The sequence below is a fragment of the Dermacentor andersoni genome, chromosome 10 (genome assembly GCF_023375885.2).
Source record: "Dermacentor andersoni chromosome 10, qqDerAnde1_hic_scaffold, whole genome shotgun sequence".
Lineage (NCBI taxonomy): Eukaryota > Metazoa > Arthropoda > Arachnida > Ixodida > Ixodidae > Dermacentor > Dermacentor andersoni.
In genome coordinates, this window is record NC_092823.1 from 88,414,936 (window position 1) to 88,433,395 (window position 18,460).

Sequence of the window (18,460 nt, forward strand, 5' to 3'; positions counted from 1 at the left end):
TTCATGCACTGAAGCACAGAAGTAACTGGAATGCCAATGCATTTCTGCGTAAAGTTCGGGAATTTATATCTCGAAACTGCTGTCGTCCTGAGAATTCGTTCCAAGTGAATTCACCTTGAGAAGTCCACTGCTGTAATTCGTAAATTGCAGTATGGGTCAGAACATAATTAGCTAAAAATTTATTTAGTTAATTCTTGGTAGTTAGTCGATTTTCAATTTCAATTTTTTCTGCAAGTTGTGTCAGCCGCTTCGAGTAGACCGCCTCATAAACTGGAATGGAACTATCTGCCACAGGCAACCTTTAAATATAAGTGTTGGCTGAAACACCCTGTACATCTGGGGTCAGCCCACAATGAGGGGCTAGTGACACCATGTGCGGTAAAGAAGTGGTAATTCGCTAAGGAGGTGTCTTCCACAATACACGCATAGAGGCGACGGCTTCTGTATCTCGTGTGTGCGCATTTCCTTTGTGGTCGTATATTTGGCGCAAGGTATCTGGTTTTTAGAGACGATGCACCAAATATATATAAGCTGCTTGTCTGTTTCATTCCCTAAAGTATCCCTATAACACGTACCTTCTAGTAAGGGACTCTTAAGCACTGCTGAAAGCGGACAACAGCCTAACGTACAATTTTTATACCTTCTGAAGAACCAGCACATATCCAAAGATAGCACGTATATACACAGGCCAATGACAGTGTGTAAACCTTGTGCAATACGATCATTTACTATCTTTAAATCGATATGCGTATCTACAATGAGCGCCTGCTACATTTTCGCAAAATTCTTTGTATTATACTCTTCATAGGTAGGCGAGGAATTATTGTGTAAGTGTCTTTATCACATATCAGGAAACACCATGTAAACTACCACAACAACATTATCATCTTTCGTTCAGTCTTCTTGTGTGACTTCCTTTTTTAAATCCTTTATATTCATCTTTGCCTCCGAATGCGACAAGTGTACACATTTCAATCTTGAACATAGTCGTGCATGATGCAAATTCGTCTGGTGAAAGTCACATGTTTCAGAGACATTTTCCTTCACGTCCATCCATATGTGAAGACTGCCATCCGGAAAAATGCGGTGGTGTCGTCTATAGCTTGTATTCCAGCACCGGTACTTTCGAGTACGTTAACGAAGCACACCTAGAAAAAATCACAGAAGAACGCTTATCTGAGACGCAACCATATATTCAGCTATTCTAACGCTGCACCATGCGCCAAACGGTACTCGCCGTTTCAGGATAATGACGGAGGTGCTTACGGATTGAACACCGACCGGTGGCACACAGTTTTCTCCACTTTTGTTTATATTTTCCTAATATTTGCCATTTTAATAATTAGTGCGGTTGCTTTCCCCTCGGTTCCCCTAGGAGTTCCTTGGCTTCATTACGCAGTCGCTTTTCTAATTCTGCCCAGTAGGTAGAAGCAGGAAGGGCTCGGAAGTGGGGGGGGGGGGGCAGGCCCTCCTTTCTATTTTGCTATTTTCACATACATACATACATACATACATACATACATACATACATACATACATACATACATACATACATACATACATACATACATACATACATACATACATACATACATACATACATACATACATACATACATACATATGCTTCTCGAAACGATTCGTGATTTGCAAAGTACAAAGGCTGATCGATGGCGTCGTGGTTACTGCTTGCCTTTCCCGGCCGAATATCGCATTTTAGCTTAGTTCAATCCACAGTGTAGTTGGTGGACGAAGTATTGACTTTCTCTCACAATAAGAGCCTCATCTTGTTTAGGTATGGCTGCCTCCAGACGACAGTGCATTCGAGACAACACAATAAATAGCCGCGTATGACACTGTTAAAATTTTCGCCTCCCATCGCTTGCGTTAAGGCTATCTTCTGGAACAGTTCTGCCTCATCATCGTGAAACTCGTAGCGTTACCCGAAATATCCTTTAAAATACTTTCTGGTGATCCCACTACAACCTTGCTAAAGATTTTAGCATAAGCGTAGCAAAACACAGTAGAACAGTTTTACTGCGCATGTATTTTGCATCACTACTATCAGCCGCTCACATAACAGACATATGTCACCAATAAAGCTGTTGCGTTCCTTACACAATGTATTGAAACTTCGTGCGACAATCCGGTCATTCAGTCTGATTACTGGTTAAGCAAACGCAACCTGTTGGACAGTGGGCTTCCGGCCGTAACACTGACCGTGCATTTTATTTCGTTTTCTACAGTTATTGCTGGTACAGCCTCTTGTTGCTGTACCTCTCCACGTTACAGGGAGAGAAATGTCTTTACTACAGTTTACAGTAATTCGGTTTTATAACCAGAGGCCGCTTTAATTAAACACACGCGACGCACCATACTAGCCAGAAACACCAGACAAAAGGCACTCGGAGAAAGTTACGCAGAAAATTATAGATGTAAGTTTTTGCACGTCGATTATGAACGGAGTGTAACGCATAATTATTTATACTTTGCCTCGAGCACATACCTCTTTTTGGGATTCGTGCACATTTCTTTAGCCGTGCTATAGTGTTACGGACAATATAGAAGCAGCCCCAACAGCCAACTTAGAAGAGTTACTGAATGGAGCATGTCGTATACTTTTCATTCTTTGATTTCATGCGTACATCTTTTTTACATTTGCTCCAGGAATATAGATGCATTACCTGATGCTGACCAATCTTGAAGCACTTACCAAAGCTTTCTCTCCGGTGTAGGTGTACTCAATAGGCAAGTGCAGCTTCGTATACAGTAAAGAACTCTGCGAAAAAATAAGGAAACTTGAAAGTGTAGAATTGAATGTAATCATAGGAACAATGCTATGAGTCCCTAAAGTTCTAGCTTGCGGCAAACATCACGCTGAAGTACATGCCAAGAGTGCCAAATCTAATCAGCGAGGTCTGCTTTGCGCAGCTGTCGCAAGAATGCAAGGTACATAGCGCCAGTTTTGCTCAACTGAGCAGTCCTCTCCCTATTTATCTACTACCGATTTCTCGTCGCTACAATTATTCGCAGACATTCACGGAAAAAATATGACTGCATTCTGGGCTATGAGTACGGGCTTTGCACATGTTTCTCACCTTATATCCGCAATGACGCGGCGTTAATTCTAATGCATCCCCTTCGAAGTGTGCAAGATGCATGCGGTATGTGTTATATACATCCACACGCATACTTGTTTATCGATTGACCATGTTCCTTCGTATAACAAAAACAAATGTTATTGCTCAGCGAAGGACGCGCCTGCATGTATCGGAAGTTTCTGGAATGTTGTCGATGGTTCCATCCGCTGTAACTTGTCACGAAACCCGGTGTAATCAGATTGCATGTATGCGCGCCGCGAATGGTCTAGAACATTCTGGAAGACACGCGGGCATCAGCGATTACTCTGAAACTTCGATGACTGATGTGTAAAAACCGACGTGCTTGACCCGCTGATCACATTGCGACGATTGCCGACCGTGTTCGCCGTTATTGCTGTGCTTTGAATGTAACTTGTTTTTGTGGGAACAAGTTCGCCCACTAAAAAAGTAAGTTTCGTCATTCGAAGTTTTACAGCTCTATTATTCACCGTCACTGCTAAGTGACAATAAAGTACGCAATATGCACGCGTTTTCACTCATAGGTTCATAGTGTCGCCGCGAAGCTGCAGGCAGAAGTACAGCCCGCATATGTTGTAGGTATATGCAAAAGTGGGCACGTCTGTCTGAGTGGTGCTCAGAAACAGGTGTCAGATCACTAAATATTCCCTAGAAACAACGACCAAAGTGATTTATCGAGTGCAGCCCGAGGTCAAGTCATCGTTTATACCGCAAAGTCACATAACGCCAATATCCCTGGAACTTCTTTAGGGATGACTATAAGATTGTTTTGTTCGGCTTAACCACCGTGCTTTCAAATCGGCTATGGCTTTGGGCTCCTAAGAATGAGGTCGCGGGATCGAATCCAGGCCACGGCGGCCGCAATGCGATGGGGCCAAATGCGAAAACCCCCGTGTACTTACATTTAGGTGCACGTTAAAGAACCGCAGGTGGTGCAAATTTTCAGATTCCCCCACTACGGCGTGCTAATAATCATATCGGGGTTTCGGGTTGAAAAAACCTACAATATTTTTTTGTTGGTATGGCTTCATATACTTCTGACATACCTAAGAAATCACGGAAATGAAATGGGCATGGGATGGAAATGTAATGAGGAGGGTAGATAACCGCTGGTCATTAAGAGTTGCGGACTGGATTCAAAGGGAAGAGAAGTATAGCAGGGGGCGGCAGAAGAATAGGTGGGCAGATGAGATTAAGATGTTTGCAGGGACAACATGACAACAATTAGTAGATGACCGGGCTAGTTGGAGAAGTATGGGAGAGACCTTTGCGCTGCAGTGGGCGCAACCAGGCTGATGATGATGATGATGATGATGATGATGATGATGACTTGAGAATACATCTCAGTAATCCCGTCGCCTCATACGCCGGCCTTACCGAGCTCATGCTCGCTTCTTATGACCCTTTGCTCGTTATAGTACAATTGTCTTCAATCCTTGGGAGAATTGTCGACTACTGATAGGGGAAATATTTATCTCAGATATGAAGATATCCGCAACAATATGAAGTGCCGCCACATAGACACACATCATATGCCCCACGCTTAAGCAAAATAGTACAGCGGTTACCTGTTAACAATGGTTAAGAAGCGTGGGAACTGGTTCCATTGTTTTTGGGCACGTGTATGCTCATTTAATCATAAAACGGTTTTATTCAGACACCATAGCATTGTAACACGCTTATGACATATCGCTAGTTGAAACCAATCGGCTACAAGAGCGATTGTCTCGGCTAACTAACTTCAAGTCTCCGAAATGAAATGACTCATCGCTCTTGCTTGCTACTTCAGCCGGTATCCTGCGTACTCTTTTTGTTTTTATTTCCACCGCCAGATTTGTTTGTAAAGTGAACACACTTTCTGTTTTAAGGTTCCATGTCATCTTTTTCAGTTTTTAATTTCTGTCCCATGGAGCTTACCATTCTTCTCAGCGGGATGAGGGGGCGGGATCAAAAAACAGCTTTTTTTTATGCCGACGCATGCTGTGTTTCTTTAGACGCGGCTCTCTACCACTCTAGGTAAAAATGACAACCATTCCACTCTGTGAAGATGGAATGGCAGCGAACGTTGACCACAGTCAAACCTCGCGAACGAAAAGCAAAGTTCTTTCGCTGCCATTCCATCTTCAGAGAGTGGAATGATGGCCCGGGCTTGCGATTTTCGTTTACGTTAAACATCATCGGAACGTTGTTCGTCTGTGGTCTATTCACGCCGGTGCCGTTTACGTTCTCGTTGCTGTTCCCTCCGGCGCTCCTCGTGTGGATGTTGTACGCATGGGTTTCCGCCCCATCGATAACGCAGCTGTTTCTACCGCCAATACCTCTCCTGCTTATATAGTGTGATAACCTTGACGTCACCCTATTTTTCGCAGTGAGCGTTCTTATCTGTTCTCCATTTTGGCTACGAAAAAACTACGGAAGGTTAGTCATATACAGCTTTCGCTGTCAGAACACAACACTATGGCGCTATAGATGACTATACATCAATGACGAGTGAGCGCATTTTGTATGTCGACACAAATTAGACATTATTTGCAACATTTCACGGTTTCAGAGCTGTAATAAATAATAGAGAAGGGATGACAAGGTAGTTCACACAACGTGTTATCATCAGATATGAGATATTAAGACAGAAAGCGTTAGAACGGAACGCATAAGTGCATAAACAGAAAATACACTGTTCATGTACTTGCCGTCAATCTCTCCAATCGACGTCCGAACAACCCAGATTACCAAGAATTTTGCTGCAGCAGTGAACTTTTCCTTCCAACCCAGTGGCCTAGACGTGAAAACAGCAAGGGTGCCAGCCGAGGTTCTCACAGCCCCTCTATATAGCCCTCTTTCTGTTTTTGATGACATTTGTAACGGCATGCAAAGGGTACGGTAATAATCAAAAGAAAGCTAGGATCGCTGCATTAGAAGAGTGCGCTCGTGAATTCGGCTAGGCTGCTAAAATAGGAGTGTGTTAATCGCACCAGCGCGATCATCATCATAGGTGGTAAGTTTGGTTTCACTGTCCTTTGACGGCTATAACCGAACAAGCACGAAAGTAACAATTATTTGCCGTTCGATTTTTTAAAATGTGCTTTATAGCGCACGATTCGAACGTATGGCTTCCGTGTTTAATAATTACTAATGCTGCCCGGACTTTAACCTAAAAGAGAGTAGAGCGTTTTTATTGACGTGAAGCAAAAGGGGCACCTATACATACCTTATTCATCAGCATAGTCAGGCCACAATCAAGTACCTGTAATCAACAAATTTGGTTTATTTTACTTTGCAGTATTGTTGGAATAAATATATTACGTCCGCTATCTCTCTTTATTAAGTTACAAATTATTTGTATTCTCTTACCATGATTCAAAAGCTCCTATTCGTAATAGAGAAATCTAATGAGCTGGTTTAAAACAATCGGCAATAAATGCTACCACAGAATACTCTAACCCCAATGCTATTTAATGTCGACATTATTTCCATTTCGCAGTCCAATATTCTAGCAATGTAACACACATTAGATATGGAGGGAATTCGCTAGATTATTTATTGCGCCCCAATATATAGTCTGAAGGCAGCAGCGGGTTACTTATAAATGAAAGTGAGAGGCCCGCATCAGTATTAGCAGAAACGCTACTCCTGCAGTGATATCGAAAGTTCAACTTTTTCATCGCTAGATACGATATATCTTGCCAAATAACAGCACTGTAAATGAAGCGCTACAGAAAGCTGTTTAGTGGATATCTTTGAACTGAGATTTGCTTGCAGAAGTAAGCCATTGTACAGAGTAACTCTGTGACTCAATAAAAAAAACAAGAAATAAAACGGTAACTGCGTTGCAAAAAGCCTGCACAAATCACACACTGCCAAGACTAATGAAGCCACCTTGGTTCTCATTTTTCAAAAGCGCAAAAATCGCATTCGATCCAAAGTGTATCGATAGTGAGCTATTATCTGTAAGACCATTTTTCTAATGTTGTTATAAAAGAAGTCCTTTAAACCGTTTCATAAGCCACAGTATATTTTGTGATGGCTTTTATTGCAATGTAATGGCGGACGTCAGGATGCGATTTCACAACATATGAGTTTAAAACGTGTTTAAGGCGTTTTTCCTGGTAAAAGAACTCGGGAATGAACACACACAATCCCGCTTATGGAGTCATTTTCAGTTGCGGCCGAAAGAAAAAAAAATACAGTCGAGGTAACGTAGGTACGTGCCTTGCTGAACATTCACTTGTAAAGTACAGCAGTGAACGTTAGGGTCCGGTTTGCATTTGCAATGCTCGTCCTATCTAACGTTTGAAACTAGCAAAAGCGTCACATATGTTACCTTTCAGTAGGGATTACTTACAAGCAAATAAAGGTAGAAGTTCAGGACCTGTAATGCTCGCTCTAATGTAAATGTTACCAAGTTCTATGAACACACAGCTATATATTTGCTACTAAAAATGTAACATTTTTTGTTTCTCATGTTGTTGATCACTTCACTGTTGATGGCGCAAAACAGCTGTCAACACCTGCGTAAGTGCACCTGTTCACAGCGGCGTTGCGCCATTACTAAGTCAAGCCACTGGCAAGTCTACTCCAGAGCCCGGCACTTATTCGGCCTAACGAATAGTCAACTGGGGAAGCTTTGCGGTCAAGATTTACTACACTCCGGCTGCGCGAACAAGAACTGGGAAGCGTGCCCGCTCTATATTCAAGGTAACAAATTTGAATTACCGAAAGAATATCGGTTTCACTCAGAAACTGTTATTAATCTCACCGGTCATCACCGTCATTCAACATCTCCGGTGCGACAAATATTTCACATGCCTCAAGACAGTGTTCATTGCATCCATTCCATCACTGCTGAAGCATACTGCCAATATCTGCGTCAATATCACATCTAGGAGCAACAATTACACGGCTTGGAGGTGCAGCTTTTCTAAAGAAAGCTGCATATTCGTGAGTATCTCATATCCATCAAAAGTCATACGTATGTTTTAGGTGCGCGAGTGCTGCCTTTGGCTTGGGTGGAAGCTAATAGCTGTATGCATTCCCTATGCCTATCTATCTAGATATTCACTATCTTATCACCTGAGCACAAGGCGAATTCGTTGTCTTCAACCATCCGCACTCGGAAGTAGCGACGACTTCGTTAGACCCTCCGAGGTGTCCTTATCTTGACAGAAGGTATCCGCGATCAGATTCAGTTTCTGATGGTTCATGTATGGGCTCATGGTCACTATAAAATTAGGTCGGCTTCAGAATGATAACAATCCGGGTAAGTCTTTCTGTGGTTCCAAACGGGCACTATTTCGGCACAGTGAAAGAGGATGAGACAACGTGAAGGAAACCAAAGGAGGTTTTCGTATCGATGCTGATATGTCAAGTTATGATTATCAGCTGCCCTTGGTTCACTGGATGTTGTATTATATTTAGCCGTTCTCACGTCGCTGCAGCTCATACTTTTGGTGATGACGGGCTACTCAAACAAACGCCAAGCTGCATGCGTGGTAGTGAGTCCTACAGCTCCTTTATTGCCTCAATTTAGGTTATGGTATTTTACCTCTTCCTCATGATTCCAGTCTTCGGACCATTCTTCAGCAATATTCCCATTACTTGCCGATTATCACGGGCCCGTCAGTCTTTGTTCTATGTCAACAACAGAAATTGCCTGGTATGGAAGTTTCAATCACAAAAATTCAAAAATGCGCACTAACCTTTCGATACGCACAAATGTTGGCATAGCTGATGAACTCCTCTACAACACGATAAAATTTCCCTTCTGTAGAATCTTCGGGATTTCTGCTTGCTTCAGTGAAAGGGCCTCTCCCACGTAACTTAGAGAGCTCGTTCCACTGCCAGCAAACGACGTCGCTAGCGCTTGGAATGCCGTTAAAAGATTATAGTCCAATTGTATAAACGAAATTTCCCGCGTTATTCCTGCCCTTCGCACACCATAGATGCGACCTGAGATGCGCCATCGATGCGACCTGAGCCGAGATGCGTCTGCATTTCGCATGCTTTACCGGCCGGTGCTCTTTGTTCAACCTGTCAACGGTGGTCACGTCAGTGAAGACAAGCAGTATAAACGACTCGTACGTGATAACCTTTAAAAATGTAGACGATCTTGTCGGCCTCTGACACCTTCTTGTGGGCTTGCAGACACAGCGCTTCCCCGTTTGGTATGTACGACAAGTAAGGCTTACCAGAGGTCTGGGCAAGTGCCGCTAGTTGTTTCTTGGCGGGAAGCGGCTGACCAAATGGGTTGCCGTAATGTTCACGGAACTGCTTCTTGAACGTGGCCCAGCTGATGAGATCGATCTCGTGGGTCCGAAACCAGATGCGAGGGAATCCACCGAGGAAAAATATGACATTTGCCGGCACTATGGTTGTATCGCAGGCATTCTTTTTGTTGACACACTCATACGAGCAGAGCCACTCATACAAGTTCCACTAGATACGTGGGTCGATATCATCTTGGAGAAGCACGTAGCCACAATATATATGCCCACACGGGCAGCCACATACAGACTCAAACACCAACGCACACACACACACACACACACACACACACACACACACACACACACACATATATATATATATATATATATATATATATATAAAGGTGTGCCTGTGTGTTTGTGTGTGCGTGCGTGCGTGTCTGTGTGTGTGTACGGGGGGGCGAGCCGGACCGAACGCCCGTGTCCGACTGGCACAGGTCGTCTGCTTCCCGAGTGGCGCCCCTTGGAGTCCCTGTCGCCACCACGAGCAAAGCTGCTTACGTAAAAATCCTTTCAACGTGTGTCCGCAGTGCGGCACCTATCGCTCACATCACGAACGAACACCAGTACGAGGCTTGTCCGGCCCTCCCTAATTGCGCGATTTCTGTAGAGGTAAATGCCAATGGAAATGTTCTCCTTGTCCCTCTACGCGAGAAAATACAGCCTCACCCAGCTTTCTAGTGTAGTGTAGCAGAGCAAGGAGATGAGACACCGTGCAGTCAAGTGTAGGTTGATGGATAGACTCTGAACTTTGCCCGTCGAAGACACCAAAATCGGAAGTAGTGGCGTCTTCCTGAGCATGGAAAATCAAATTTGAGCTACGCGCAATGATCACGTTCAGTAGTCGAAAACTTGTGGCCTGCCCCGTTCTGATATAGCCTTCTAAGTGCAAAAAAATGAAGGAGCGGGAAAACTGCAAAGGGGATGAAAAGGGCACTTTGATTACCATACCTGCAATTCTCCTGAAGGCACTCAAGTACTTCTCGCTCCATAGTAATGCTTAACTAGTCTGTTTCAATTGGTGCATTTCTCGACTTAAATAAGAATGGTGTCAGGGTAGTTTTATTAAAATTTCCTAGCTCAACTACGTATTTATGAGGACAACTCCAAACGGATATTTTTTGAGATACCTCGAATAAGTAAATGAAACATGAACGCAACTTCTTTAATCACGTACACAAGTTCCCAAAGTACTCCTTACCAATAGGCTGCCAGCATGCGCGTTCAAATGACAACAAAAATGTGAGCCGAAAGATTGCGCTCTGTCGAAATAAACTCAATATCTACAACAGCACATAACTTAGGTTGGTGGGATATTTTATGGTTGCTGAAAGGTTGTGTTTGAAGGTTTGACACGTTTTTCCGAAAAGCAAATATTTTATGATTAGTCGTTTTGTTGATATTGCTTCACACGTGTGGTATTTGATTGTTTGAACGAGGCGCGTGGGCGCCATCACTCGAGAAAAGAAGAGAAAGAACGCTGTCTGGCTTACGAGCTGTCGTCGTAACTGGCCAGCGCTGCATTATCACTTGTAAATATATTGAGTAAATATCTCCAGCTTGGATCCTTCGCTCGCGTAACATTTAGGTGAAGGGTGCCGTTCCCCGTCCTCACCACGGAGCTCCGCAGCGGCCACACGGTCCTGCTTTACGTCATGGCTTCCGGTGACGACCACCTCGTCTCCTTCTCACTCCTGTGACCCCGACAACTACGCACGTTATACTTTCCAATCCCCGCGATCCTGGCACATTCTCCGGCCAAGATAATGTTGACGTCGAAGACTCGCTCAGCCTGTAGGAGCGTGCTAGCCGAAACAACAGCTGACACCCTACCATTATCCTAGCGAATCTCCTATACTACTTGGGCGCAACTCCTCGTGTCTGGTTCCGGACACACGAAAACTAGATCTCAAGCTGGGATGCTTGCAAGGAGAAGCTCAGCAACCCCTTTGGAAATCCCACCGGTCGGCAGCTGGCTGCTAAAAGAGAGCTTGCTACCCGAGTTCGGTCTTCTACTGAATCGTATGTCTCGTACATACATGACGTGCTTGCTCTTTGCCGGAAAGTTGACAATAATATGGCCGAGGTTGACAAAGTCGGCCACGTACTCAAAGGCATCGCTGACGACGCGTTCAATTTGTTGGTCTTCAACAATGCGTCCACCATAGACGCCATTGGCAAGGAATGCCGCCGCTTTGAGCTCGCGAAAAGCACCGCGTAAATCCACAATTCTCCCGGCTCCGTAACACGGCTGCAACGTCGTCTTGCTCGGACCTTACCGCTTCGCCACCTTTAAATGAGCACGTCACACGTATTGTTCACCGTGAGCTCGAGGCCACGAGTCCTGCGTGGTTACATCAACGCCACCTTGACCCTACCATTGACCAACCAGCCCCCGCGAGCTCTCTCATTCAGGCAGTTGTGCGGCAATAATTTGCAAACCTAGGTTTTCCTGCTGCGTGCTCCGTCTCCCGACCTGACGCGCAGCCGGTGCGGACTGCTACGCTTCACGACAATCTTTATTCCCCACCCAGATACCGTAACCCTGCCGAGTGGAGAACGGATGATCGACTCTCTGCTTCAAGGTTTCAAATGGTCAACTTGGCTTTGTTACCTCGACGATGTCCGTGTGCTCCCTCCAACATTTGAGACGCACCTTGAGCGCGTCGCAGCTATCATTGACGTCTTCCGGAAGGCTGGGCTCCAATCAAACTCAGCGAAGTGCCACTTCGGGCGCCTACATATTACAGTGCTAGGCCATCTCGTCGATGCTTCCGGAGTACAACCCAAGGCGGAGATCAACCCGGAGAACTTTCGAGCAGTAACGGCTTTTCCCGTACCTCTGTCTGTCAAAGACGTCCGGAGTTTTGTGAGGTTCTGTTCTTATTTCCGATGGTTCGCGAAAGATTTCGCAGCATTCGCTCGACCCCTTACTGAAATTCTAAAGAAAGACGTGCTTTTTACGTGGGGTTCCCTCAGGCTGCCGCATTTTCACGCCTTTTTACAATTCTCACCAACCCACCGGTCTTGGCCCACTTTGACCTTTCCGCACCTACAGAGATACGAACCGATGCCACTGGTTATGGGATCTCCGCCGTCTTATCACAACGCCAACACGGACGCCACTGCCTTTTAGGCTAAGCTAGCCGGCTCCTGACAACTGCAGAGTGCAATTATTCGATTACGGAGCGCGAATGTCTTGCTCTCCTCTGGGCTGTTTCAAAATACCGCCCATATTTATATGGCAAGCCCTTCTCAGTAATCACAGGCCATCATGCGCTCTGTTGGCTTTGGTCGCTCTAGGATCCTACTGGCCGGCTCGGTTGTTGGGCCCCCCAACTACAAGAATACCCCTACACAGGGGCTTACAAGTCGGGACGCCAACACAAGGACACAGATTGTCTCTCTCTCTACCCAGCCGAAGATGCGACCTCTACGTCTGATACTGACACGGGCGTCTTTGTTCTCTCAGTTTTTCACTGCTCCATATCGCCGACGAGCGGTGCCGTGACCCGTCCTTGCGTATCATTATTGACCGCCCGGAATCGTCACTTGCCGACAGTTCCCTTCACTAATTCACACTTCAAGATGGCGTACTCTACCGCCACAACATTCCCCCTACGGCCCTGCATTACTCCTTATGATCCCTACACACCTTCGCTTGGCTGTTCTCCACGAACCTCGCGAGCTCCCCATTGCCGGTCTCTTGGTTGTGTCACGTAGCTACGACCGGATCCGCAGGCGCCATGGCTCGCTCGCTCCGTTCGAAGATACGTAGCTGTGCGTGAGAAATGCCAACCATACAAGACACCATCAACGATCCTTGCTAGGTACCTTCAACCACACGACATCCGCGCGGAACCATTCTTTTGGGTTCGTTCGCATTTATTTGGCCCTTTTCCTCTTTCTACCTCTGGGAACAGGTGGATCGCTGCGGCCACGAATTACGCCACGTTCTACGCCATCACCCGAGCGCTTTCTACCGGCTGCGTCACAGATGTCGCTGATTTTCTTCTACGCGACGTGATTTTATTACATGGAGCTCCTTGACAACTTCTCACAGACCATGGCCGGACATTCCTATCAAAAGTTATCGCGGAGATCCTGCAGTCCGGTGCTGCGCGGCACAAGCTATCCACGTCATATAATCCGCAAACAAATGGCCTCACGGAGCGTCTCAATCGCACTCTCACAGACATGCTCGCGAAATATGTATCTTCAGACCATACTGACTGGAACCTCGCGCTACCGTTCGTTACATTTACTTATAATTCATCCCGCCACGACACAGCCGGTTATTCCCGATTTTTCCTTCTCTTCTGCCGAGAACCAGCACTGCCCCTCGACACAACTCTCCCTGTTCACGCGGCACCGACCAATGAATATGCACTTTACGCCATCGCCCGCTGTGCCCACGCAAGGGAAATTTCCTGTGACCGCCTTCTGAAATCCCAAAAGAGTGAAAGGCGTTTGTACGACCATTGACACCGAGACATGCACTTGCCGCCTGGTTGTTTGGCGTTTCTATGGTCTCCTTCGCATCAGGTCGGCCGGTCAGAAAAACTGCTGTCCCGTTACAGAGGCCCCCGCCGAATGCTTCGTGCCGTGACTACCGTCAGCTGCGAGATCGCCCCTGACGCCCCATCTGCTTCCGCGCCCATGCTACACGCACGTTACACGACTGAAGCAGTATCGCCCTCCAAGTGATGACATTTAGACGCTCTGAGATGTGGCTTCTGCTGTCGGGGGATTATTCTACACGCGTGTGGCATTTGATTGTTTGAGCGAGGCGCGTGGGCCCCATCACTCGAGAAAAGTGGAGGAAGAACGCGCTCTGGCTCTCGAGCTGTCGGCTGAACTGGCCAGCCCTGCATTATCCCATGTAAATATGTTTTGTAAATAGTCTCTAGTTTTGATCTTTCGTTCGCGTAACAATATAATAAAGAATAAGGTTGACATCAGATTTAGCGATGATTATAGGTCCTCAGGCGTACATATCAAAGCTTTGCTGTGTTAAACTGCGTCTACATATTTGAAAAATTGACTAAATAAGGTTCAACCTAATTCTAACCTTAAGGAAGGGCCTTTAATTTCAACACATTATAACACCTCAATGCTTAAAATTTATTTTCCTGCGCGGATGCAGCTAAAACTTAGAAATATTGAGCCATTTCGGAGATAGAACGTGCCCTCTCCATGACAAACTGACGCGCTTTTGAAGTGGTCAATTCTAACGTAAGATGCACAACTATTTGGCTGAGGTTCTGCGCTTTTACTCTGGACTGCTTCTGCTGCACCAGCGAATACCACACGCGAAGAATGATCTAGGCCATTCACGCTAATGCAGTAGTGACAGTAGCCTATTGTTTCAAAAATGTTTTACAATAGGGCTGACAGGGCTTACCGGTTTTAGGTTCTTCTCTTCAGCCAGCGGAATGCACGTATTGTACATAGAGCATAGAATGGGTACCAGCTGAAAACAAAAACTTTGACAGGGTTTCAAAAATGCGAGCAGTCAAAATTATTACAATACGCGTCCAATCGAAGTAAATATGTCCAGCAGGAGCCTTCGGAGCAACGTCGGGAAATAAAGAAAACACGTTAAGCTTAAGATATTCATGATAGTCACTTGTGTTATTCCTATACACTTCAAAAATCAGCATGTTTCATATTTCTCACAAGATATTTATGCTCATAGAATATCAGATGAAGTATCTCAAGGCAATACTGCTTCATAGCGCTTGCTCTCGCGCGTGGATTACGGTTGCCGATGCTAGGTGTTAACTAATCAACTGGCTAACATTTCTAATGAGGAGCAGGAAGCTTAAAACGGCGCTTGACATCGCTGCCGACGACAACTCCCTTTGAACAAAAACATCTATAACGCACCAATGCTCTCCTAAGAAAGCCGCTGAACTAATCTGAACGAAATTTTATGCTAAGCGAAAAGACGAAGCAACAATTTGATTGTTCTTATCGCAGGATACAAAATGTTGATTAAGGCCGAAACTGATATAAAGAAATGGAAAAAATGCATAAGGTCTCAAATAATGAACAAAGAAATTTAATAACTGAACGGACAGATTTACGATTGGAGTAGCCCAAGAATTCTAACGCATTTAAACCTCGTACTGCTCTTTCTTACTTTTCTTGTATGCTCCTCTGATGCGGCGTTCTAGTTTACTCCGGCGCAGACAGAGCCCATGAAGCGAGTCGGAGTGCGCGTTGATCGAAGGCTTTCAATGGCACGACGTACAAAACTTGCCTCTTGCCTTAACGGCCATTTGCAGCTGTCCCTTTAGCGATGGTATTGTTGAAGTCACTTAAGCATTTGAGAAGGATGAACCAAATCGAGTACATGGAAAGAAGCTAACAGTAAAATCTGGCAGCCAGTAAACTGGCAGCCGTCCTTGTCCACAAGATGTCAGAGCACAAGGGCTTGACGCTAACCAAAATGGCACTTGGGGCGCAAAGTGAGGCCAGTTGGTCGGATACAGTCCCATATTACCCCAAACTGCGCGTTGTGCTCGTGGAAATTTCTGCTAAAAATAATAACATTGTATAGATAGCACATAGAAGTCTCATTTCTGACGTAGGATGTTGTCCATAAAGCGCTGGAATACTTATTTGGCATCACACAAGCCAAAGGACATGAACTCCGAGTCTGTCAGGCGTAACGTAAGCTGTCTTGTCTTTGACAGACGGACGCACTGATATCTGCCGTTACCCGGGACCGAAGGTCTACGACAGAAAGTATTTCGCGGAGGGATTGCAGTCAAAAGCATCGTCAATGCTTGGTAAGGGATACACGTCTTTCTTGGCGACGGCTTCAAGTAGTGACAGTCGACGCTAAATCTCGGTTAGTTGTCTTTATTTTTTTTGCTAGTAAAACCGGAGCTGCCCAAGAAATGCAACATTTTTTAATTGTGTGCCTAGAGCGCCCGTTCGGTGATAATTTTTTTTCTTGAGATATACCAAGATTTCTGATGTATCGGAGGCACTTTAGTTGTGTTGATGTGATGTTGGATGGATGATTCCGGCAACATTTTTAGGACACTAGCATAGAGCGGTATCAGAGGGCGACACTTCGCAGGCAAGCATTTCTTGGAGCACATCCTGCTCGGAAGACAAAAAACTGCTTGTTCATTCTACGTGGAAATAGAGCCGAATAGTTGGGAATTGGTGGACTGGTGCCCCAGGAGCTTGTCGCCATTCGTACATCAATTCTGGCTTGTTTCTCAAATGTTCCCAAATTAAGTCCACCAGGCAGAGCAACAGGCTCAATACAAGGGTTACAACGTTAGAAGGGTTACTCCATACAAGAAAGCACGACCGTCGATAGCTTAAACAAAAGATCAAGTTTATTTTACTGGTTCACGCAACTCTCGATGTTATATAAGCATACATCTACATGAATGCGGTAGTAGGCTTGACTGCAGGTTTCCTCTTATCCCATTCGTCTTGAAGACGTGTAAGTTGGCTCAACAAGGCCACTGCAGGGTCCCGCCTGGAGCGTGAAGAACACACGAAAAAACAAGACTCTCCGTCCAGGCAGAAACAGGTACTGAGACAGCCAAATAAGGTCACGTTGATAGGTCTGCAAGTACAAGTATATAGATTGGCAACGGGTTCAGTAGTAAAATTGCTCCAGTCCTACAGTCAAGCGTACCGCCTCATTCACGTAGGGGATGTTTGCCTATCGAGAGTTGCGTGGACCAACTCAGTAAACTAGGCTCTAAAACTCGGTCCTGCAATCGCGACTGAAACCAAACAAAAATCAGCAGGACGCAGCATTTCATCTCCAAGTCTACGAAAGGCTTTTTTTGCAATCCCACGCGAATGTAACCTTGTGTTCTAGCGATATTTCAATCGAATGCTCATAATCGAAATAGCGGCAGCAGTATGGACAAACGGAGTACTATTTACGCCGTTTCTAAGCACACACACCTTGACTTTTAGTATAACAACAGGCGGAGAAATTGGGTAAGCTGGCCATTCGGCGACAGCTCCTTCCTCAATCGCAAACAATAGTTTACTGCTGCGCGGCAGGCAACGGACTTCGACGTGGTGACGGCGAACGTGGTGGTCGGATCAGCGGGGGTGTAGGGCGGCGCTCCGAGACGGGGGACCCACCGCGTGGTTTATACAAGCACTGTTGCCGCAGAGGATGCACCCGAATGGTGAGTGTGTGTCCTCGCGCTTACGAAGTGGCTGGGGCCTGTAGCGTGCAAAATGTTCTCAGAGACTACGCGCGACGCACATACTTAAGGCACTGTTAAAGCTAATTCGAGGAAGTACAAGTTAGAATATAGGTAGAATCGCGCTGAGGGGTGACGTGGCGTCAGCTACAATTCCAGAGGAACCAGTCGTGACATCGAGAGCTATCCCACAGGGTCACATCATGGCGTTGGTCAGTACTCCGCAGTGTTACGTCGGACTGGTGAGGACTGGCATGGACTAACACTCGTCGGATTGGATCGAACACTCGTCCAGTTGACGTGTGCCTCATCAGATGGCGGCCGATACTCCATGTGACGTTCTCGCATCCAGGGTCGCTATTCTGTCCACGTTCACAAAGCCGACATTCGGTATCGCCATATCGGCGCACCAGGAGAATCGCGCGAGGCGATACTGAACGTTTGTCTTTATAAAACGAACACGATAGTGGGCCAGACTGGTGGTGGTTCGTGAATGCACTCGTAAAACACGCACTGGTAGCTTTCGTGTGGCCTCAGAAGTCATGCTAGACTGCCTTGAACCACTTGCGCACACACGAGTCGATGCCATTGCATACGGCGACGTTTACACTTGCAAGTGTTGTGATGTTGTCCAAGTGCCCGCCATTTGATAAGATCTTCCCGTTGTAAGCCGCATTAATTTTTTAAGCCTGGGCTGCATTTTCCGCGGCTAATGAGCACGCGATGGTCGAAAGCTTACTGGCGTAGACTGCCAACACTTGGCCCAGCTTAGATGACAGTCGCACACATACCCATTAGGCTATGCTTTGTGTTTCTGTTAGAATGGATAATACCAGCGACAGAGAAGGCGCGCGTTGTGATTGTGACTTCGCTGTAAGTA

The 18,460-nt window shown here is 45.8% G+C and overlaps 1 protein-coding gene across 1 annotated transcript in view; it reads right to left on the minus strand.

The window, feature by feature from the left end:
• Window positions 1-767: 767 nt before the first annotated feature.
• The window catches only part of LOC126545959 (uncharacterized), a 28,636-nt gene continuing 10,943 nt past the window's right edge, over window positions 768-18,460 (minus strand). Inside the window, exons 4-7 of the mRNA XM_050193998.2 lie at window positions 14,787-14,855; window positions 6,328-6,363; window positions 2,714-2,779; window positions 768-1,148 (exon numbers count right to left, since the gene is read on the minus strand). Coding sequence (XP_050049955.1) covers window positions 1,044-1,148; window positions 2,714-2,779; window positions 6,328-6,363; window positions 14,787-14,855 — 276 coding nt within the window. The 3' untranslated portion in view covers window positions 768-1,043. The remainder of the gene's footprint in view (window positions 1,149-2,713; window positions 2,780-6,327; window positions 6,364-14,786; window positions 14,856-18,460) is intronic.